The 21,552-nt window shown below is 41.7% G+C and overlaps 1 protein-coding gene across 10 annotated transcripts in view; it reads right to left on the bottom strand.

Moving 5' to 3' along the window:
• Positions 1 to 21,552, bottom strand: part of EMSY (EMSY transcriptional repressor, BRCA2 interacting) — a 140,348-nt gene that overhangs the window by 46,174 nt on the left and 72,622 nt on the right. For all 10 annotated transcript variants that reach the window (XM_033949278.1, XM_033949288.1, XM_033949284.1 and 7 more), the window contains one exon: positions 3,366 to 3,530. In XM_033949278.1, coding sequence (XP_033805169.1) covers positions 3,366 to 3,530 — 165 coding nt within the window. The remainder of the gene's footprint in view (positions 1 to 3,365; positions 3,531 to 21,552) is intronic.

The following is a 21,552-nucleotide window of genomic DNA, read 5'->3' as shown; positions in this document are numbered from 1 at the left end:
AAGGGTCTGGCGAAAAGCCTGCGTCTTCCAAGGAGTCTGACATGGAGAGGCGAGGAAAAGGTCCGGCAGAGAGCGGGCGAACTCCAGGGCATAACCGTCCTGCACCACCTCCAGGACCCACTGGTCGGACGTGATCTCGGCCCATTTGGGGAAAAATTCGCGCAGCCGGGCCCCCACCGGAACCAAAGGGGGCGCCGGCAAGGAGTCATTGTGCAGGACGGGAAGCGGGGGAACCGGCGGAGGGATTCCCTGCCCCCCGACGGGCCCCCCGAAAGGGCTGCATGCGTTGGAAGAACCGACCCCGGGAAAACCCTGGAGCCGGGAAAGAAGCAGTCCCACGCCCAGGGCGATACTTGCGAAACTCCCGCAAACGCCCCCGGGCAGCGCCACCCCGAGACGCAGGGCGGGCACGGTCCTCAGGCAGACGGGGCACCTTTGAGTCCGTCAGAGTCTGAATCAACTTATCCAATTCCTCCCCAAACAAAAAAGACCCCCGGAAGGGAAATTTAGTAAGCTTAGCTTTGGATGCAGCATCCGCCGACCAAGCGCGCAGCCACAAAATACGCCGCGCAGCCACGCCAAAGGCCATAGACTTAGCCGAGATCCGCACCAAGTCATAAAGATCATCTGAGAGGAACGAGGCAGCCATCTCAATCTTCGCCACCTCCTGATCCACCAAAGACCAGTCATCAGACTCCCGATCCAGGACACGCTCAGCCCACCGAAACACGGCGCGAGCGACCAGCCCCCCACAAATAGCCGCCTGGACCCCAAAGGCAGAGACCTGAAAATCTTGCTTAAGGATGTTCTCCAACTTGCGCTCCTCAGAGTCCCGCAAGGCAGAACCGCCCTCAACAGTCACGGTATGCCGCTTAGAAATCGCCGAGACCACCGCGTTTACGACTGGCGATGCTAAAGTAGCCCGATCCCCCTCTGGGATGGGATACAAACGAGCCATGCTGCGCGCCAAACGAAACGGCGCCTCCGGCGTTTTCCACTGTTCCAGTATAATATCCCGAATATCCTGATGCATAGGAAAAGAGCGGGAAACGGAACGGATCCCCGTAGCAGAGGGTCCCCCACACGCGGAGTCTCCGGCGGCGCATCCTCAAAACGCAACACCGAAGAAACCTGTTGAATCAGGTCCGGCAGCTCATCTCTCTGAAAAAGGCGCACTACGGACGCCTCTTCGCCGGAGGATGGGAAACCCGACAACCCGCCGCCAGCGGCCGTCCCCTCGAGAGGGTCCTGGAAATCCTCAGAAGGGTCCAGGTCCTCATCCACACCGACACGCTCCTCCGACCATAAATCCTCGTCCCACGACACCCGCGGGCGCTTGGACAAGGGAGGAGGAGGAGGGGACGCCACAACAGACAAGAGAGGCAAAGCCGCAGGGAGCGCGGAGGAAACCCCACTCCCCGAAACCCCCTGAGCGCATCCGGGACCCCCAGCCGCCTGAAAATAGGCTCTGCACAAAGAAAAAAAGAAATCAGGAGAAAAACCCCCTGAGGGTCCCAAGGGACTCCCTGCCACAGCAGGGGACCCAGCAGAAACCTGCCCCTGTTTTTCCAATACAGGGGGAAGGTCACCTGAGGTGGAAGACAAAATGGAGGGGCCAGACTGAGAAGATGGCGACTTTCCCGCCAAAAATGCTCCCTCCATAGCCTGTAGCGGCTGAGAAACCTGAACAGTCCCAGCCGCTAAAACAGGCAAGCCGGCATCAGCTGTCAAAACATCAGCTGAGAGGGAATCCCCAATAACCCGACCGTCGGCGGCTCGGGGAATCCCTCCGTGGGCAGTTGGGGAAGACCGGGCTTCCCCACTGCTCCCAGCCGACTCGCGAGGCACCATCGGCGGGGAGCTCTGGGCGCCTGCAGCCGCTGCCGACGGAGCTCCTCCACCGCACCGGCCTGAACACCGCTTGCACAGGCCGGCCGCGAGTGCCTCACGCCTGGAGCACTTTTTCCCTTTAGAAGTGCTCATTGCTCCATACGCGACCTAGCTATAAAAAAGTGCCGGTTAGATGAAAAAATACAGTAAAATACAGTTTTCTTAAAGGGAAACAACCCTCCAGACCAGCACTACCTCAGGATTTTTTTTTTTTTTACAGAACAGACTCCACAGGCTCTCGAAGCACTATGCCTTGCTTGATTTAGGGGGCAAGGCTTACCGCTGAGGCTCCTCTAGAAAAATGTGGGGAGGTGGAGGAAGTGGGGGGAGGGACCCCGCTCGAGACCCGCCGGGTTTGACACCCCCGAGGTCGGACGAACCCCCAAACAGGGCCCTCCCAAGCTCCGTCCGGCCAAAAACAGGGACAATAATCCCCCTAAACAAATTCCAACAGCCCTACCAAGGGAGATGGGTACAGATCACATCAACACCTGCTGGAGACTGAAAGAAGACTGAGGTAAATAGAGAAGGGAGTATATTATATACTGTCCCACAGTTTTGTTTTCAGTCTCCACCTGCTGGTCATGATTGGATATATACCCATTTGTAAAGATTAACCTCTACTGGTCTGGAGAGTGCTAAAAAAGTAATTATAATTATTAAATGTAATAAATATAATTAATATATTCAAATATTTTTCATTGGTAGGAGGTGGTGGACATAAATGATTATAACAATATACAAGACAGGAACTTGAAATGGTATACATCATAAGAGGTTCCAAAGACTGAAGTCTGTATAATTTATGATATGTCCACCACAATTTTCTTTAAATATTTAAATATTCAATTAGGACTATGACTTAATTTCAATCGTAATTTGAATATTCATGATAATATTTTGATTCAGACTCCTTACATTAGATGCTATAGTGGCTTTCATTTTAGTATTCAATGGTGTTAGTTTTGATGATTTGATTATTTCATATATTCAATAGATTTATCTTCCGTTATCTATTTTGTTTACATTTATAGGGTTGATATATGGTTAAGGCCTTTCTATATAATATAGAAACCCAAAGAGTAGCAACATTCCAGAGCAGGGATTGTGATGTCATAATGCCTCATTCCACCAATGCCTAAGAGCCAACCTCAGCAGTGATGTCACAATGGCTTCATTATTCTATACTTGGCTCACATAAGAATCAGTATATTAATGGGCCTAGCCACTGACCCTCAGGCCTTGCATTGAAGAATGCTGGTGGAGGACTGAGGCTGAAATAGACACTAAAAAATGACATCGGATTATTTCCCGCAGTTATCCGTGGGGACAGGAATGGTGATGAATTTTGTCACCATGTCATTCTCTAATTTCAAAACAGGCACAAAAAGCATGATATCATTTTGTTAAAGATTTCAATTTTGCCCACATGGTAGCAGTAATTCTGCATCTATGGACATCTTCCCTATACACACCTGTTGTCTGCTGGAGTTCCAGTAGGGCTTTGATTGTAGATGTTGCTGACTGGGATTCACTGGTTATGTCTTGGTAAATGATTGCCGGGCTGGTCTCCATGGCAATCTCGTGTTCTGACCAATCCTGACCCCTAGAGGTGATCACGTGGACAACAGGATGGGAATCTGTGATGTTAGAAGGCACATGATATTAATGAAAGGGATCTGATTTAGCTGGTTTCATGTCAATCTTTACCCTGCTACTGAATTCAGTAAAGTCTATAGGAAAAAAAAAGCACAGTTACTTACCGTAACAGGTGTTGTCCAGAGACAGCACAGGCAGCTATTCTCACATATGGGCGATGTCATCGATGGAGCCCCGATGTGGAAGCCTCGCAAGCAGACTTGCTTGTAGAAACTAGAAGTTTCGAGTCAGCCGCACCGCGCATGCGCAAATGCCTTCCTGTCCAGCACAGGGCGCGTCTTCTCAGTTCAGATAGCTAGCAGAGACGCCAACCAGGGGAGGTGGGTGGGTTGTGAGAATAGTTGCCTGCTGTCCCTGGACAACACCTGTTATAGTAAGTAACTGTGCGTTTTTTCCCAGGACAAGCAGGCAGGCAGCCCATTCTCACATTTGGGTGACCTCCAAGCTAACCAGAATGGGATGGTGGGAGTGTTGGCAATTCAGGAGAATAAATTTTGTAATACAGTCTGGCCAAAATGGCCATCCCATCTGGAGAAAACATCCAGACAATAGTGAGAAGTGAAAGTATGAACCGAGGACCAAGTAGCAGCCTTGCAAATTTCCTCAATAGGTGTAGATATGAGAAAAGCTACTGAAGCTGCCATTGCTCTGTAATGGGTAATCCAGCCTGGGCATAGCAGGAGATACAAGCAGCCATCCAGTTGGAGATGGTATGCTTAGAGATAGGATGTCTCAAATTATTTGGATCGAAGGAGACAAAAAGTTGAGGAGCAGTTCTGTGTGGTTTGGTACGTTCCAAATAGAAGGCCAAAGCACGTTTACAGACCAGAGTATGAAGAACTGATTCTCCAAGATGAGAATGAGGTTTTGGAAAGAACACTGGAAGAATAACAGATTGGTTGAGATGAAATTCCAAAACCACCTTAGGCAGGAATTTAGGATTAGCATGGAGAACCACCTTGTCATGATGGAACACAGTGAAAGGTGGATCAGCAACTAAAGCTTGCAGCTCACTGACTCTTCGTGCATAAGGATTCTTCAGGCATCTGGTAAAAGTCTGAGACAAAAGCTTGTGAAGAGGAAGCTTAAGTGATTCTGACGGAGGTTGAGGAAAATGCATGACTTCGAGATACTCCTTAGAGTATTTGGAACCAGCATCCAATTGAAGGTCCAAGTCAATAGCCATCTGAAGAAGAAATGAAGAGAAAGATAGCTGATCCGCCAATGCCTTGCCTCAACAAGGACTCGAGGTCGTCGAGGCAGCCTGGGTCGAAGATGAAGCTTTGGCAGGAAAAAAGGCATCAAAAGAAGAGAGAGACTTGGACGAAGCAATTGAAACTGCTGAGTCCTCACGGTGTGGAAGTGGAGACTTCGATCGAGGAGTCGATGGTCTAGTAGAACTAGAAGGTGTAGATCGAGGCTTAGTTGAAGAAGGACGCTCTTTGAAAGAAGAGCCATGCCTGGATGTATGCCTCAAGGAAGGCCTCGATCATCGGTGAGAATGGTGCTTGGAAGCAGGTCTCGAAGATAGAGGAGACTTCACCCCCAGAGATGGAAGCAGTCGATGCCACTGAGGAATGGATAGGGCTGGAAGCTGTGGATCGAAGCTCCAGAGGCTTGATGGAGGAATCTAAATGCACTCCCAAAGACTCTGCTCCTTGTATGGAGTGTGAAGATTCCTGTCGAGGCAATTGCAAAGAATCTGCTCCTTGCTTAAGGTGAATAGATGCCAGACCAGACACTCGCAGAGACTCTGCTCCCTGCATAGAGTGTGTAGGCTCAGACTGAGGCATAGGAAGAGGCTCGACCTCGTGGGAGTCTGCAGAATGCCCAGGCTGGATAAGAGTAACAAGCTTTGGTCCCATATTAATGAGGAACTGAATGAATTGTTTCTCTAATATGGTCTGGAAAGAAGCCGGCAAGGATGAATCCGCGTCTGAAATCGGACCACCTGTTTTGGCTGGAGGTTCCACAGAGGCAGTGGAAATGTGCTTCAACTTGGAAGTCTTAGGCACCTTAAGCACCACCGCTGGAACTTTCTGCTGAGCTATCTGACCTGAGGATACAGGGGAAGATACAGCAGACATTGTCGAGGAAAGAGCCGCTGCAAACTAAGAAGGTCTGATGAGGCTCGAGGTCAAAGCAGTGAAGGCAGGAGAAACCTCGGTCGAAGGCGAGACCGAGGTCAGCTTTGGAGTCGAGGAAGTGGTCGAATCCATCCCGAAGAGCTTCTCCACTGAAAATAGACGACGTTTAAGGGCTCGAGGTTGAAGAATAGCACAGTACTCGCATGACTTCGGATGATGGTTTGGCCCAAGGCACTTGAGGCACCTACTGTGTGGGTCCGTGAGAGAAATCGCACGTTGACACTGGCTACACTTCTTGAAGCCTGTTGTTGGCCGGGACATAGGAGGAAAAACATCTGCCGCAAAGTTGAAGCCCCTGGGCTGCGGCCGAGTGGCCTGCTCCGGCAGTCAAACGGAAGAAATAATAAAAAAAATAAAAAAAAAAGCTAAAAATAAAAGAAATACAGCAATTCGTGAAGAAAAAGAACACAAATTGCAGTGAGAGAAGGCACGACGTAAGTAAGTTAAACGCAGAGAGTCAAACAAGGACTTCTCGGCTCCATGGAAAACTGAGAACTGAGGAGACGTGCCCTGTGCTGGGCGGGAAGGCACTTGCGCATGCGCGGTGCGGCTGACTTGAAACTTCTTGTTTCTACAAGCAAGTCTGCTTGCGAGGTTTCCGCATCGAGGCTCCGTCGATGACGTCACCCATATGTGAGAATGGGCTGCCTGCTTGTCCTGGGATAAAAAGAAGAATCAGGATAAATACTGGCCTGAATTTTGGGGAATCTGGAAAATAAAGATTCCAAGGAGAAAACCATAATAGGGGGCCTTGATGAGATACAGTCAAGCAAAAACACTAAGTAATAGTAACATTTTTATTATTTATTCTCTTGATAAACCTCAAATCATCACCAAGGGGTTTCTCCATTTTGTGCTGCTATTTAATGCATCTCATACTGCTGTGTCTGGTAATATGGATAAAACAAAAGATAAATTAGGTCTTATCTGCTCGTTTTCTGTCCTTTAGTCACACCAGATCACTCTAGAACCTGTGGGGTGTGCCCAATAACCAGCAGATGGAGACAGAAAAATAAAGTTCTGTGTGCATCAGTATTTTGACTCTACTATGCACTTTCCATGTCATTTGAACTGCCATATAAATAACATTTTGCATGTAAAACACTTCAAAAAGTGAAACTATTTACAGAAAATTGAAAGTTCGTTTACAAAAATTGGATTGCTCTAAGTCTAATAGATGTTGGCATTGTCATCTTGAAGCTGGAACTTTAGATCATTTATTGTCCATTCATTAAGGCTTTTTGGGAGTCTATTTGGGATCAAATAAATTGTTTGTTAGAGAACCATGTAGCATTGTCATATGACACAATTTTATTTGGCATGTCTATGAGAGCTAAATGTCAAATATCTGCTAATAATAACAAGCTTTTATTGATATTAACAGGAGTTGCCATCCAACAAATAACACATAATTGGAAAGACTGAATTATTGTTTTTGGTGGTCTTCAGTTTGTCATGTGTATAAAATGGAAAGAGCGTTGGCAGTTCAAAAAGGATATTATAATAAATTTAAGGATGTGTGGGGACCTTTATTAAATTATAATAATGAATAAGTTATACTTTTCCCAATCTTAATACACATGTGGAGGAGGGGCGTGGCTTACCGCACACACAGATGGATGTGTGATCACGGAGCTCCTCTCAAATAGGCAGCAAATTAATAAAAATTCCCCTTTCAACGTGATTTTTCAAGAAATCAACTGCTGAAGATAACAACTTAAAAATATATAAAAGAAGATAATTTGAAAAAAATTGCAGAAAAGATCTGAAACGAAGGAGATAAGTAAGGCTATTAATTTTTACCGGTCTTTCTGTGTGGTGATATGACAAGACAGTGAGGAGAGCTGTTAAAAATTAAATTAACTGACTAACGTTGAAAAAGTGTGAGACCGTTGTCAGTTGGATTCCTGGGCTGCGGCGGTTTGAAGCGCTGAGTCGGAGCCCTGAGAGATTAATGATTGATACTTTGATTGTTTTCCCTCGGCGCTGAATCGGCGTAGCATTGAGGCAGAAAACATATAAAAAAGGGAAAAGAAATGTCACCGAATACAATCGGATGGTACAGGAGGTCATAAAAGTTAAAAGACAGTGAGAATATATTGTTTGCCGATTTGAGAGATGATGAGAAAATGAGAGAAGGCTGTTGAAGATTTGACTTGCAGCTTTCTCAGAACGGCAAATTATTGAAGTTTGAACAAACCAGAGGAAAAGAATTGAGAGGATCTGACACGGAAGAGAGCGGGGCTAAAGAAAGATAAATTGCTGATTCTAACGGCTTGTCTCTCTGCTGATGTGGGGAAACAGTGAGGAAAGGCTGATAAAGAATTGAATTGGCTAACGGAAGAAAAAGAAGTTTAAAGGCAGTTTAAATATTAATGCTATCAAAGCTGCAACTGTGAGGAGAATTGTTTAAAGGGGAAAATACTAACGAATGTTAAAAAAGTAAAAGAGAGACCGTGGATGCTGTCAGTTGAATTCCTAAGTGTGGCGGTTTTAAGAAGCCATTTCCAGATTAGAGCTGAAACGGAGCCCTGAGTGATTAACTGATATTTTTGCCTGAGGTCAGTCTTCTTGTTTGCTTTCTCTCAGCGTTGGATCGGCATTGAGTCAGATAACAGAAAAAAGGATTTATTCATCAACGGAGACAATTTGATAGCGATATTGATATCAATTGAAGACTTGAAAGAAAAGAGACAAACGGAGAGATTTTGAAATATGTGAACAAACCAGAGGAAACGGATGAAAAAACTGCTGACAAAAAAAAAAAAGTCTGAGGAGAAGATAATTGTTTTTTTCTTATTGGCTTTTCTTTGGACTGATACAGAGAGACAGTGAGGGCAGGCTGAAAAAAAAAAAATTGAATTGACCAAAGGAGGAAAAAAGAAAGTTTCAATGCTATTCTAAAACTATTGCTCTAAAAGCTATAACTGTGTAAAAACTGAAACAAGACAGATTACAGTGAATTTGACTGAAAAAGACTATTGTGTCTCTTAATAAATATAAAGAAAGTAAAACCAAAGAAAAAGAAAACAACAACATGGCAAGTACCAGACAAAACAAAAATGAGGCTGGTACGTCTGCAAAAAGACAGAAACAAGATCAAATAACACCAAGCAAGATCCCACTTCCTGCTGAAGAACCTGACATATTGAGTAAAGCAGAAGTTATGGAAGAACTAAGACAAATCAAACAAATGCTTAAGGAAACTGTAACCAATATGTCAGAAATGAAGGAAGAAATATTAAACATCCACAGACAAATGGAAGTTAATAACAAAAGAACAACTGAATTAGAATCAAAAATGGAGGTTATAGAAAGTGAAGCAAATAGATGCAAAAATGACAGCCTGGAATTGAATAAATTGAAAGATCAACTAGAAGATTATGAGAATCGAGGAAGAAGGAAAAATATTAAACTTTTTGGAATACAAGAGAACTTAGAAGGAAAAAATGCTATCCTTTTTCTAGAAAATTTAATTCCAAAAATATTACAACTGGACTTGAAACAACCACTTGAAATAGAAAGGGCGCATAGAATCCCAGTTAAAAATGTGGAAAACAAAGGCAGGCCAAGACCGCTAATTTTCAAAATGCTTAGATACCAACAAGCATTAGAAATATTAAATGCAGCAAAGAAAGACAAAAATCTAAATTATAAAGGTTCCAGAATATGGTTTTTGCCGGACTTTGCTAAAAACACAGCAAATAAAAGAAAGAGACTATTAGACATGAGACCTCAACTAAAAGAAAAAGGTTTTAAATATGGTCTATATTATCCGGCAAAAATGAGAGTATCATCTGGAGATAAATCCTTGTATTTCGAAGATCCAGAAAAATTAAGAGCTTTTCTTGCTAAACCAGAACCTATGATATTTTAACATAAAACATTTAGATGGGTTTTGATGACTTTGAAGGGGAAATAAATTGAATATTGATTGCCTAGGAGGGAGGAGAATGTTCGGGTTACAGTTCCAATGTGTATCCTTAAGCAGCCATTATATTGGGTGGGAAAGGGAGGGAAAATGAGAGTATTTACTAAAATGATTAAGGGAAAAATAAACAAGGGATTAGATATTTTAGGGGTAAATATGTGTGTCGTGAAAAACATAATTTGTATTCTAAATATAAAAGAAGAGGAGAGGAAGATTATAATGAGAAGTATTAAAATATATAATGTCTTTTAAGATATATTCTATTAATGTCAATGGCCTGAATCACGTAATCAAAAGGAAAAAAGTATTAGCATTTTTAAAAAAGCAAAATGCGGATATTTATTGTCTGCAGGAGACCCATCTTAGTATAAAGGAATCACAGAAATTATCGGGTGGGTGGGTAAAGGAATGTTTTTTTGCTCCAGCAGAGGGTAAAAAAGCAGGGGTAGCAATTCTTATAAACAAAAAATGTATGGCCAAGATTAAGGTAAAAAATTCAGATCCACATGGAAGATGGATACATATTGATATAGGTATGGGAAATGATGCCCTGACGTTGTTTAATATATATGCCCCTAATTCGAATCAATCAGAATTTTTTAAAAAGTTACAGAATATGTTATTACCACTGGCTGCTTCTAATTTAGTGGTGGCTGGAGATTTTAATGCTGTAATGGATCCATTATTGGATAAAAAACCAGGTAAAAGTATTAAATCTTTAGGTTTAGATAATTTGGTTCAATCATGTGATTTGAAAGATATATGGCGTATTCTTCATTTTAATGATCAGGAATTTTCATTTTGTTCACAGGTTCATAAATCATTTTCAAGAATAGATTATATTTTTGTTTCAACAAATAAAGTGCAACAGGTGATTAAAGCTTCCATAGATCCTATTATTATTTCGGATCATGCGGGAGTATGGATAGAATTACAATTAGATAAACTAGAGAATGGTAGACCTCTTTGGAGATTTGATAATGCATTGCTTGTGGATGATAAATTTTTGGAAAATTTTAAAACACAAATTAACGATTTCTTTCAAATAAATTTAATGGAGGATACATCTATAGAGAATGTATGGGATGCATTTAAAGCAACTATGAGGGGTAATATTATATCATATTCAGCTTTTATTAGGAAACAGATTAAAATACAATATATAGAATTAGAAAAAGAAATAAAAATATTAGAAGCTAAATTGGTAAGTAAATGGGAATATGAAGTTTTGCAAGCTCTTTTGAAAGCAAAAGGTAAATATAATGAATTAACTTCAAAAATGATAAGAAGAGATTTGTTTTCCAAGCAAACAATGTATTATGGAAATTCTAATAAGGCGGGGAGATTATTGGCAAATTATCTTAAAGCAAAAAAAAGAAGAACAATTATTAATGGAAAAAAAGATGATAATGGTATAATAACAAATCAAACAAATATAATATTAAAACAATTTTTAAAATTTTATAAGGACCTGTATTCTTCCGAGCCTTATTTGGAGAGACAAAAAGATGGAAAAAATTTTTTAGATTTAATTAATGGACCTAAGATTCCTGATCATATAAAACGGAGTTTAGATGAACCTATATCTTTAAAAGAATTAGAAACAGCATTGAGATCTCTTAGAGTTGGATCCGCTCCAGGTGGTGATGGTTATACAGTAGAATTTTATAAAACATTTCAAAATATCCTTTCCCCACATTTACTAAATTTATATCAGACACAACTTATAAAAGGTAATATTAAAGGTACTATGGCTGAATCAATAATAATTGTTTTGCCTAAGCCAAATAAAGATCCTACTTTGGTTTCAGACTACAGGCCTATATCTTTGATAAATGTTGATAATAAACTTTTGGCGAAAATTTTGGCTTTGAGATTAGCCAAAGCTCTCCCACATATTATAGACATGCATCAAACGGGTTTCGTTGCTAAAAGACATTCTTCTAATAACTCTAGACTATTATTTCACATGCTAAACTTATCAAAAAAAATGGATGAACCGGCTTTTACAGTTTCATTAGATGCTGAAAAAGCATTTGATAGGGTAGAATGGAATTTTATGTATCAGGCTTTAGAATGGTTTGGTATAGGTTCCGGATTTATACAAATGGTAAAAACATTGTATAGCTTCCCGATTGCAAGACTAAATATTAATAATAAGATATCTGATGGTTTTCAATTGCAGAGGGGAGTTAGACAAGGCTGTCCTTTATCTCCTTTGTTATTTGATGTTGTATTAGAACCCTTATTGTTAGCAATACAGCAAAAGAGGGAGATACAAGGTATTCCATATTCAGATATGGAATATAAAATTTCGGCTTATGCTGATGATATTTTGCTTTATTTGAGAAATCCAGAGTCAACCTTATCTTCTTTATTGGAATTAATTGATAAGTTTGGTAAATTTTCAGGTTATAAAATTAATTGGAATAAATCTGAAATTATACCCTTGAATGTTCATTGTGTAAAAGGATTATTTGACACTTTTCCATTCATATGGAAAGAAGAAGGATTTAAATATCTTGGCATTCAAGTTAAAAATACAATTGAAGATACAGTAAAAGAAAATGAAAAATTTGTATTAAAAAGAGTTACGGAGTTGTGTGAGCAATGGAATCCTTTACATCTTTCTTGGTGGGGGAGAGTTCAAACTATTAAAATGATGATTTTGCCTGTAGTTTGCTACCAAATGAGTATGATACCTATTTATTTTCAGGGGTCCTTTTATAAAAAACTCAATAGCATTTTAACAAAATTTCTTTGGCTTGGTAAAACACCTAGAATAGCTTTAGTAACTTTGCAAAAATCAATTAAGGAGGGAGGGGTAAATTTTCCAAATTTCTATAGGTACCATCAAGCCTATATTCTACGTCAGGGTATGTATTGGATCCTCCCAGAACTTATAGATAATGCACCGGATTGGTTATATTTGGAATGGCGCCTTATGTTTCCCCTAAATTTAGTTCATCTACCAAGTATTAACATACCTAGAAGATACAGAGAAAATAAAATATTAATGGATACTTGGAAAACGTTGAGATTTATTGATAAATTAACACCTATCCCAATAAACAAATCAACTAATCAATCTATATGGATAAACTCCAAGATCAAAATTGGCGGAACTCAAATCCTTTGGAAGAACTGGATTATTGCAGGCATTAGATCTCTAGACGATGTTATTTCAGAAGGTAAACTGCTGGATTTTTCACAATTGCAACATAGATTTGGTCTTAATAAAACACAAAGTTTTAAATGGTTGCAATTGAAGCAGGCCATTCAGGTTTGGTTCCCTGAATGGAAAACATTAAATAATCAATATAGTTTAAAGTTCTTATGTTTTCAAGCAGACTTCCTAGGACATCAAGCCGCATTGTGGTATAAATTAATATCTGGATATTTGAATAAAAAACCAAAAAATGGTCTAAGAGATATTTGGAGCATTGAGATTGGACATCAGATTAATGCATCTCAATGGCCACTAATTTGGTCTTGGAGAATGGGATGTACAGTGTCAGCATCTATGAGACAAACTTGGTTCTTTTTATTACATAGAGCTTTTTGGACCCCTACACGTTTGCAAAAATTAGACAGTTCTAAGTCCAATAAATGCTGGCACTGTAATCTAGAACCAGGGACATTAGATCATTTATTGTATCATTGTCCCTATATTAAAACTTTTTGGAATTCAATTTGGCCACAAATTAATAAATTGATGGAAAATCATATTGCAATATCATATGATACAATATTATTTGGAATGATGATGAGAAAAAAAAGTCAAATTTCACCAGAAAATAACAAGCTTTTATTAATTATGACAGGGGTTGCCATTCAGCATATAACTAACAACTGGAAGAATTATAACAACCTAAATTATACATTTTGGTGGAATACAATATGTCATATATTTAAAATGGAAAGAACAATAGCAATACAAAGGGGGACATATACTAAATTTATAAAAATATGGGGGCCATTGACAAAATACTGTAATGAATAAAAAGTAGGATTTTTCTTCTTCTTTTCTTCTTTTTAAGGATCTTTTTTATGACACACATAGAGGGGGGGTAAGGAAAATAATTTCTACATAATATGTTATAATATATTATACAATATGTAATATATGAATGAAAAGTAATAGAAGGGTGGGGGGAGGGAGAGGGGATAAAATTTATTTAGAACATAATGTATTAGATATAAAAATGTTATTGAATATTCATCAATTGTATTCTAACATGTTATACACTTTCTGTAAAATTTGAAAATTAAAAATATTATATTAAAGTAATAAAAGGGTGGGGGGAGGGTGAGGGGGAAAATCAAATTTAGATATATAATGTATTAGATATAAAAGTGATAATATGTATTTATCAATTGTATTTTACTATTTTGTACACTTTATGTAAATTTTGAAAATAAAAAATAATGGAAAAAAAAAAAAAAAAAATACACATGTGGATTTGGGGGGGGGGGGGGGGGATTTCTTGTTTTTCCATTAAGAATATATAGATGATTGTTGTAAGATATTATTTTTATGTGGTATATATTAGTTGTATATGAATTTGGGAGGGGGTGGGGGTTAAATCTTCTTGGTGTATGATACTGAAAATTTTTCAAGTGATGTATTATATTTGGTAGATATTTACTGTACACTTGATGTAAGTTTAAAAATGAATAAAGAAATTATAAAAAATAAAAAAAGAGAATTTTACTGATATTAAAAGTAGTTTAACAAATATAAGAGGGGGCCTCTGGACTGATCTGGTGGGACTAAAAGGGATATAAAATGAGAAGATCTAATTTCTTCTTCCTTAGCATCCTTACCAGACTAGAGAATTGTAACCCATTCCTACCCATACCTGCTAAGATTCATTCCTTTCCCACAATTTATCTTCTCTATCTCCCCCCCCCCCCTTATACCCACAGGATTTCATGCTATTACTTACTTGGTCACAGCCCTCCATTTGCTCCCAACAGCCTCCCACTGTGGCTTTTTAGGTGGTATTCACTATTCAACCAATGAGCCTCAGGTCTGTTGCTCTAGCTGCCTCATTATTACATTACACATTAGAGATTTCTATTCCACCATTGCCTTGCGGTTCAAAATGTGCTCCAGTTGCCTTGCTCAGTATATTCCAAGCCTCATTCTGTCAAATGGCCACAGATTTGGACTAGACTCCCATGAGAATCTTGCAGCAAATTCTTCCATCCCCATGGGAACTCTGTTGCAACACCTTCCACCTCTGTGGGAATCTCAATTTCCATGTAGCTTTCTACACCAGACCAGTCTAAGACCTGTGGGATGTATTAATGTAGTTCCCCAAGAAGAGTGGAACTCCAAAATCTAATCTAATCCTTAGGTTTGTATACCGCATCATCTCCACGTTCGTAGAGCTCGACGTGGTTTACAGTAGGAGAAATAGGAAAGAACTACAACAGAGGGTTAGAGGTAGAGGTGTGAAGAAAATTTAGAGGACTTGGGATGCCAAGATATAAGAGTTTCTTTGATTCCTAAGTTGGAGGGAGACTTACATTTTTTGAGAAATTGGCCCCAAACACAGTATATACCTGGACTGGATAACACTTTGCAAACTGCAAAAAAGGAGGAACTAAATCACCCATCTGCAGCTGATAAATGGAGGTTATAGAAACATAGAAATAGACGGCAGATAAGGGCCAAGGCCCATCCAGTCTGCCCACCCTAATGTCCCTCCCCTACCATTGCCCTGTGAATAGATCCCTCCTCTTCCTTTGCCCTGTGAATAGATCCCACGTGACGATCCCATCTGGCCTTAAAATCAGGCACGCTGCTGGCCTCGATCACATGTAGTGGAAGACTATTCCAGCGATCAACCACCCTTTCTGTGAAAAAGAATTTCCTGGTGTCAGCTCGTAGTTTCCCTCCCCTAATTTTCCACAGATGCCCTCTTGTTGTCGTGGGACCCTTGAAGAGGAAGATATCTTCCTCCGTCTCTATGCGGCCCGAGAGATACTTGAACGTCTCAATCATGTCCCCCCTCTCTCTGCGCTCCTCGAGTGAGTATAGCTGCAATTTGTTTAACCGTTCCTCGTATGGGAGATCCTTGAGTCCTGAGACCATCCGAGTGGCCATTCTCTGAACCGACTCCAGTCTCAGCATATCCTTGCGATAATGCGGTCTCCAGAATTGCACACAGTATTCCAGGTGGGGCCTCACCATGGATCTATACAATGGCATAATGACTTCCGGCTTTCGGCTGACGAAGCCTCTGCGTATGCAACCTATGACTTGTCTTGCTTTGGATGAAGCTTGCTCCACTTGATTGGCAGCCTTCATGTCCTCACTGACGATCACCCCTAGGTCACGTTCTGCTTCAGTTCTTGTTAGGATCTCGCCATTTAGGGTGTAAGTCTTGCATGGATTTTGGCTGCCCAGGTGCATAACTTTGCATTTTTTGGCATTGAAGTTGAGTTGCCAGGACCTAGACCAGCGCTCTAGTAGGAGTAGGTCGTGCATCATGTTGTCGGGCATTGAAACATCATCTATTGTGCATTTGCCCACTACATTACTTAGTTTGGCGTCATCAGCGAATAATGTTATTTTACCCCTAAGCCCTTCTGCCAAGTCCCTTATAAAGATATTGAATAGGATTGGGCCCAAGACCGAGCCCTGTGGCACTCCACTGATCACCTCCGTCATTTCAGAGGGTGTGCCGTTCACCACCACCCTCTGAAGCCTACCTCCAAGCCAGTTCCCAACCCATTTCGTCAATGTGTCACCTAATCCTATAGAACTCATCTTGCTCAGCAACCTGCGGTGTGGTACGCTATCAAATGCTTTGCTAAAGTCCAGGTACACGATGTCCAGGGACTCCCCAATATCTAGCTTCCCCGTCACCCAGTCAAAGAAGCTGATCAAGTTGGATTGGCACGATCTCCCTTTTGTAAATCCATGTTGACGGGGATCCCGTAGATTCTCCTCATCCAGGATCTTATCCAATTGGTGTTTTATTAGAGTTTCCATTAGTTTGCTTACTATCGATGTTAGACTCACTGGTCTGTAGTTTGCTGTCTCCATCTTGGAGCCTTTCTTGTGGAGTGGAATGACGTTAGCCGTCCTCCAGTCCGACGGAACGCTGCCTTTGCTAAGGGAGAGGTTGAAGAGCTTGGACAGTGGCTCCGCCAGGACATCACACAGCTCTCTTAGCACCCTGGGGTGTAGGTTGTCAGGCCCCATTGCCTTGTTAACCTTGAGCCTTGATAGCTCACTGTAGACACTGCTGGGCGTAAACTCGAAGTTACTGAACGGATCAACTGAGTCAACCCTTGTCTGTAGATGAGGGCCAAGCCCCGGCGCTTCTCGGGTGAAGACTGAGCTGAAGTATTCATTTAATAGTTGGGCTTTTTCCGAATCCTTTTCCACATAGTCTCCGTCTGGTTTCCTAAGACGTACAATCCCGCCTGAGTTTTTACTTCTGTCACTGATATACCTAAAGAAGGATTTATCTCCCTTCTTGATGTTTTTTGCCAGAGACTCCTCCATGTGAAACTTAGCCTCCCTGACTGCCGTTTTGACGGCTTTTGATTTGGTCAAGTAGTCTGCTCTAGAGACCTGTTTCCCTGATTGTTTGTAAGAGATGAATGCTTTTTTCTTCTCCTTGATAAGGGCCGAGATCTCTGTAGTGAACCACTTCGGCTTATTGTTCCTTCGTTGTTTACTTACTAATTTAACATAGCAGTTTGTTGCTTCCTGTATGGTGGTTTTCAAAGTCGACCACATTTCTTCCACGCTATCGGTTTCTGCTTGTTCTTGTAGCGCCTGGTGAACGAAGTCTCCCATTTCTTTGAAGTTTGTGTCCTTGAATTTGAGGATCTTGGTCAGTGTGGTAGATTTAGTGAAACCTTTCCTAAGATTGAACCATACCATGTTGTGGTCACTGGAGGCCAATGTGTCGCCCACCGAGACCTCTGTGACACTCTCTCCATTGGTAAGTAATAGGTCCAGTATTGCCTGATCCTTTGTTGGGTCCAACACCAGTTGCTTGAGACCAGCTCCCTTCATAGCATTTAATAGCCTCCTGCTGCTGCCGGAAGCAGAGGTAAGTTTATCCCAATCCACATCAGGCATGTTGAAGTCACCTAACACTACTGTGTCCCCACGCAAGGTGATATTTTCTATATCACTGATTATTTCCATATCCAGGTCATCATGTTGTCTTGGGGGTCTGTAAATTACGCCAAGATACAAGCATTTGTCCTTCCCTCTGGCCAAATTAACCCAAAGGGATTCCCCAGTGTACTGGACATCTGAGATTCTTGTGACCATAATGTCATCTTTAGTATATAATGCTACACCTCCCCCTATTCTGCCCTCCCTGTCCCGGCGAAGCAAGTTGTAACCTGGTAAGACCATGTCCCACCCGTGGGAGTCTGTGAGCCAGGTCTCAGATATTGCCACCACATCCAGGTCGGCATTCCTTATTTCCGTTTCTAATTCCAGGATCTTGTTTCCCAAACTGTGTGCGTTGACGTACATAGCCCTCCATGTTGTATTTTTGTTACGTCTCAGTGGGGGTGTTCCTGCTTGAGCTACTTGAACACCTTTAGCATTGTTTGTATTCTCCCTAGACTCATAACTACAATGTGTACTCCCCTTGGACCCAGAATTCCAATGTGTGCTCCCTCTAGACCCAAAATTACAATGTGACCCATAATTGTCATATGAACATACCCCCGATTCGAAAGTTTTCGTACTCGCCCCTGACTCAGAATTATGGTGACTACTTTCCTCAGCCCCAAAAAAGTATTGGCAGTTTAGTTCGCCAGGTATGTTGTATGTGCCTGTACCCTCCCCCGACTTACCTAGTTTAAAGCCCTGTGAAGTAGGCGGGCTAGACGGTGTCCAAGGACATTCTTTCCTCTTCCGGTCAGGTGTAGCCCGTCGTGTCCCTGTAGTCCTTGCAAAGCTTCTCCATGGTGTAGAAACCCGAAGTTCATCTCCTTGCACCATCCTCGCAGCCAGTCGTTCGCCTTCTGTATTCGATCCTCTCTGGCTCTGCCCTTGCCCCTCACTGGGAGAATCGAGGAGAAGACTACCTGTGCATCCATCCTCCTCAGCTTCTCCCCCAGGGCTTTGAAGTCTTCAGATATGCTGTCCGGGGTGCTCCTGGCGGTGTCGTTGGTTCCAACGTGGATTAGAATCATGGGGAAGTGGTCTCGGGGCTTGATGAGTCTGTCAAGGCAAGCGGTTTCATCCCGGATCCTGGCCCCTGGCAAACAGCAGACCTCTCTTGATTGTAGGTCTGATCTGCAAATTGGTCCCTCGGTGCCCCTCAGCAGCGAATCTCCGATGACCACTACTCTGCGCTTCTTTGGGGTGGGCCTTACTGTTGATTCCGGAGCTGGAACCGTCTGCCGAACAACTTCTTGAACAACTTCTTGTACTTCGTTCTCAGGACCTTCCTTTAGCAGCTGATATCTGTTCCTCAGGACGAGTTGAGGTGTCGATGTAGAGCTGCCCTGTATGTGAGAAAAAGAGACAGAGTTAGGTCCTCTGCGTTTTCCTGTGGAGGAAGTCACCAGCTGCCAGGAGTCAGCGTCTCCAGTAACTTCCTGCATTCCGACGGTTTGTCTCAAGTTAGCAGGTTTGGATGCTTTGGGTGTTCCCAGGGTGATCTTGTCGGGTTCCTGTTCCGTGATCTGTGACAGCTCCTGGATGACTCCATCGATAAAGGTCTCGTCGTCTCGGATGCTCCTTAAGCGCTGAACCTCCTCTCTCAGGCTCCTCAGCTCCATCAAAAGGCTTTTCTCCGGCTGATCAATTACTTCTGTCTGCGTTGAGACTGTAGCCATCTTTGAGGGGATGGCCTCGGTCTGTACAGAGGCCTCTGCCCTCCGTCCTGGTTCCCCTTCCATCTGTACTCGGACCATAGCCATCCCCTGGGTACTCTTGGTGGCTGAACTACCCGTTTTGATTGAAGTCTTGCTGTTATGTGGATGAAATGTCCTTGAAAGTATGCCCTTGAAAGATTCACGTTTTATGGACATCTAAGCTATTTCTATACCCTGAAGGATAGATGTAGGAGAAAGACCCGGGGAAACTGCCTCCTCTGCAAAACACTTGTAAAAATGTCAAGTATATCATACAGCAGCTTCGATTAGCGCAAGAACAGAGAACTCCAAGAGAACTCGAGTTAAGTCCAAGGCCAAAACATGCTTATTGAAACTACAGTACTTCAAAATGAGACTGGTCAAGAGTAAATGGAGACAAACTGTTCCAATGGAAAACCGAAGATGTGGAAATGTCTTAGATAGATTAAGCTAACTAATCAAAACCTCCATAGCTAGTCTGGAGCTATAAGACTGCTGTGTGAGAGAAAGAGAGCCAGGGCAGCAGAACTAGTCTATTTCCAGTACGTGAACAAGTGTGGTATTTTAAAGTTGGCTCCTGATGCCAAATGATATAACCACAAGAAGTCAGGAGGATGAAAGTGCCATTCCCCCAGATCAAGATAATACGTGCCAAAACCAAAATTCCACTTGAATATTTTGAATCCTGGCAATGAGTATTACAGAGCGAAGAAAATGATTTTCACATCTCCTTATCTGATGGTTTAAGACCAAGAACCAGAGAACCCATGGTTCAGTCCCTCTAAAGTTCCTTGTAATTTAGGGCAAACCACTTTACTTTCCACTGTCTCAGCTACGAACAGACTCAAGTCCTCTGGGGACAGGAAAACTACCTACTGTACCTGAATGCAACATTTTTTGAGCGTCTATTAAAAAACAAAAACAAAAAAATATCCAAAATATATTAGTACTGTTAATCGAGCATCATTAAAGGAGGGGAGTGTGGCACAGTGGTTAAAGCTACAGCCTCAGCATCCTGAGGTTGTGGGTTCAAATCCCATGCTGCTCTTTGTGATCCTGGGCAAGTCTTAATCCACCCACTAGCCCAGGTACATTAGATAGATTGTGAGCCCACCGGGACAGACAGGGAAAAATGCTTGAGTACCTGAATAAATTCATTTAAACCGTTCTGAGCTTCACTGGGAGAACAGTATAGAAAATTGAATGAATGAATAAATAACTAAAAGCACAAATCCCAATTGCTATTAAAATTAACCACCACTAACCCCCGACTGCTACATTTCTTCCCAAAGACCTCCCTCTTCAAGAACATCTTTTTCAATTTCCATGTAGACCTCCCCAAACCTACTTTACAGAAGCCCTGATTGTCTAGGGCAGTGTTTTTCAACCTTTTTTGGGCAAAGGCACACTTGTTTCATGAAAAAAATCACGAGGCACACCACCATTAGAAAATGTTAAAAAATTTAACTCTGTGCCTATATTGACTATATATAAAGTAATTCTCTTGAATAGGAATCAAATAAACACAAAGAAAGTATTTTATAATTACTTTATTATGAAATATTAAGTAAACAGAATAGTGAAAAATTATAAAATACTTTATTCAGTGCGAAACCTGGGCCTGTTTGGCTGAACACAAAGCTGATATTCTGGCTGGAATCGAAGAAAGACACACACGTAGCTCTTCGTCAACAGCTCTCGGTCTCTCTCTGTATTTGGTTTTTATAGCAAAAATAGACAAATATACCCTCCATCCTTTTTATTAAACCACAATAGCAGTTTTTAGCGCAGGGAGCTGCGCTGAATGCCCAGCGCTGCTCTTGACGCTCATAGGCTCCCTGCGCTAAAAACCACTATTGCGGTTAAGTAAAAGGTGACCATATTGTAAAATATAGACAGCAGATATAAATTCAGAACTGTGCATAGTAAGTGAAGGGAAGTTTTCATCTCTGGGAATTTACCCAGTTAACTATTAAGTTATTTGGGCAAATTCCTTTGAAAACTGTGGTAATACTGCTTCCACTTTGCTAAATTTAAAATAAAATCATTTTTCCTACCTTGTCTGGTGATTTC

This window comes from Geotrypetes seraphini, chromosome 6, assembly GCF_902459505.1.
Source record: "Geotrypetes seraphini chromosome 6, aGeoSer1.1, whole genome shotgun sequence".
In the NCBI taxonomy this organism is placed as follows: domain Eukaryota; kingdom Metazoa; phylum Chordata; class Amphibia; order Gymnophiona; family Dermophiidae; genus Geotrypetes; species Geotrypetes seraphini.
Note: the sequence above shows the minus strand (reverse complement) of the source record. Positions and strands in the feature narration are given on the sequence as shown.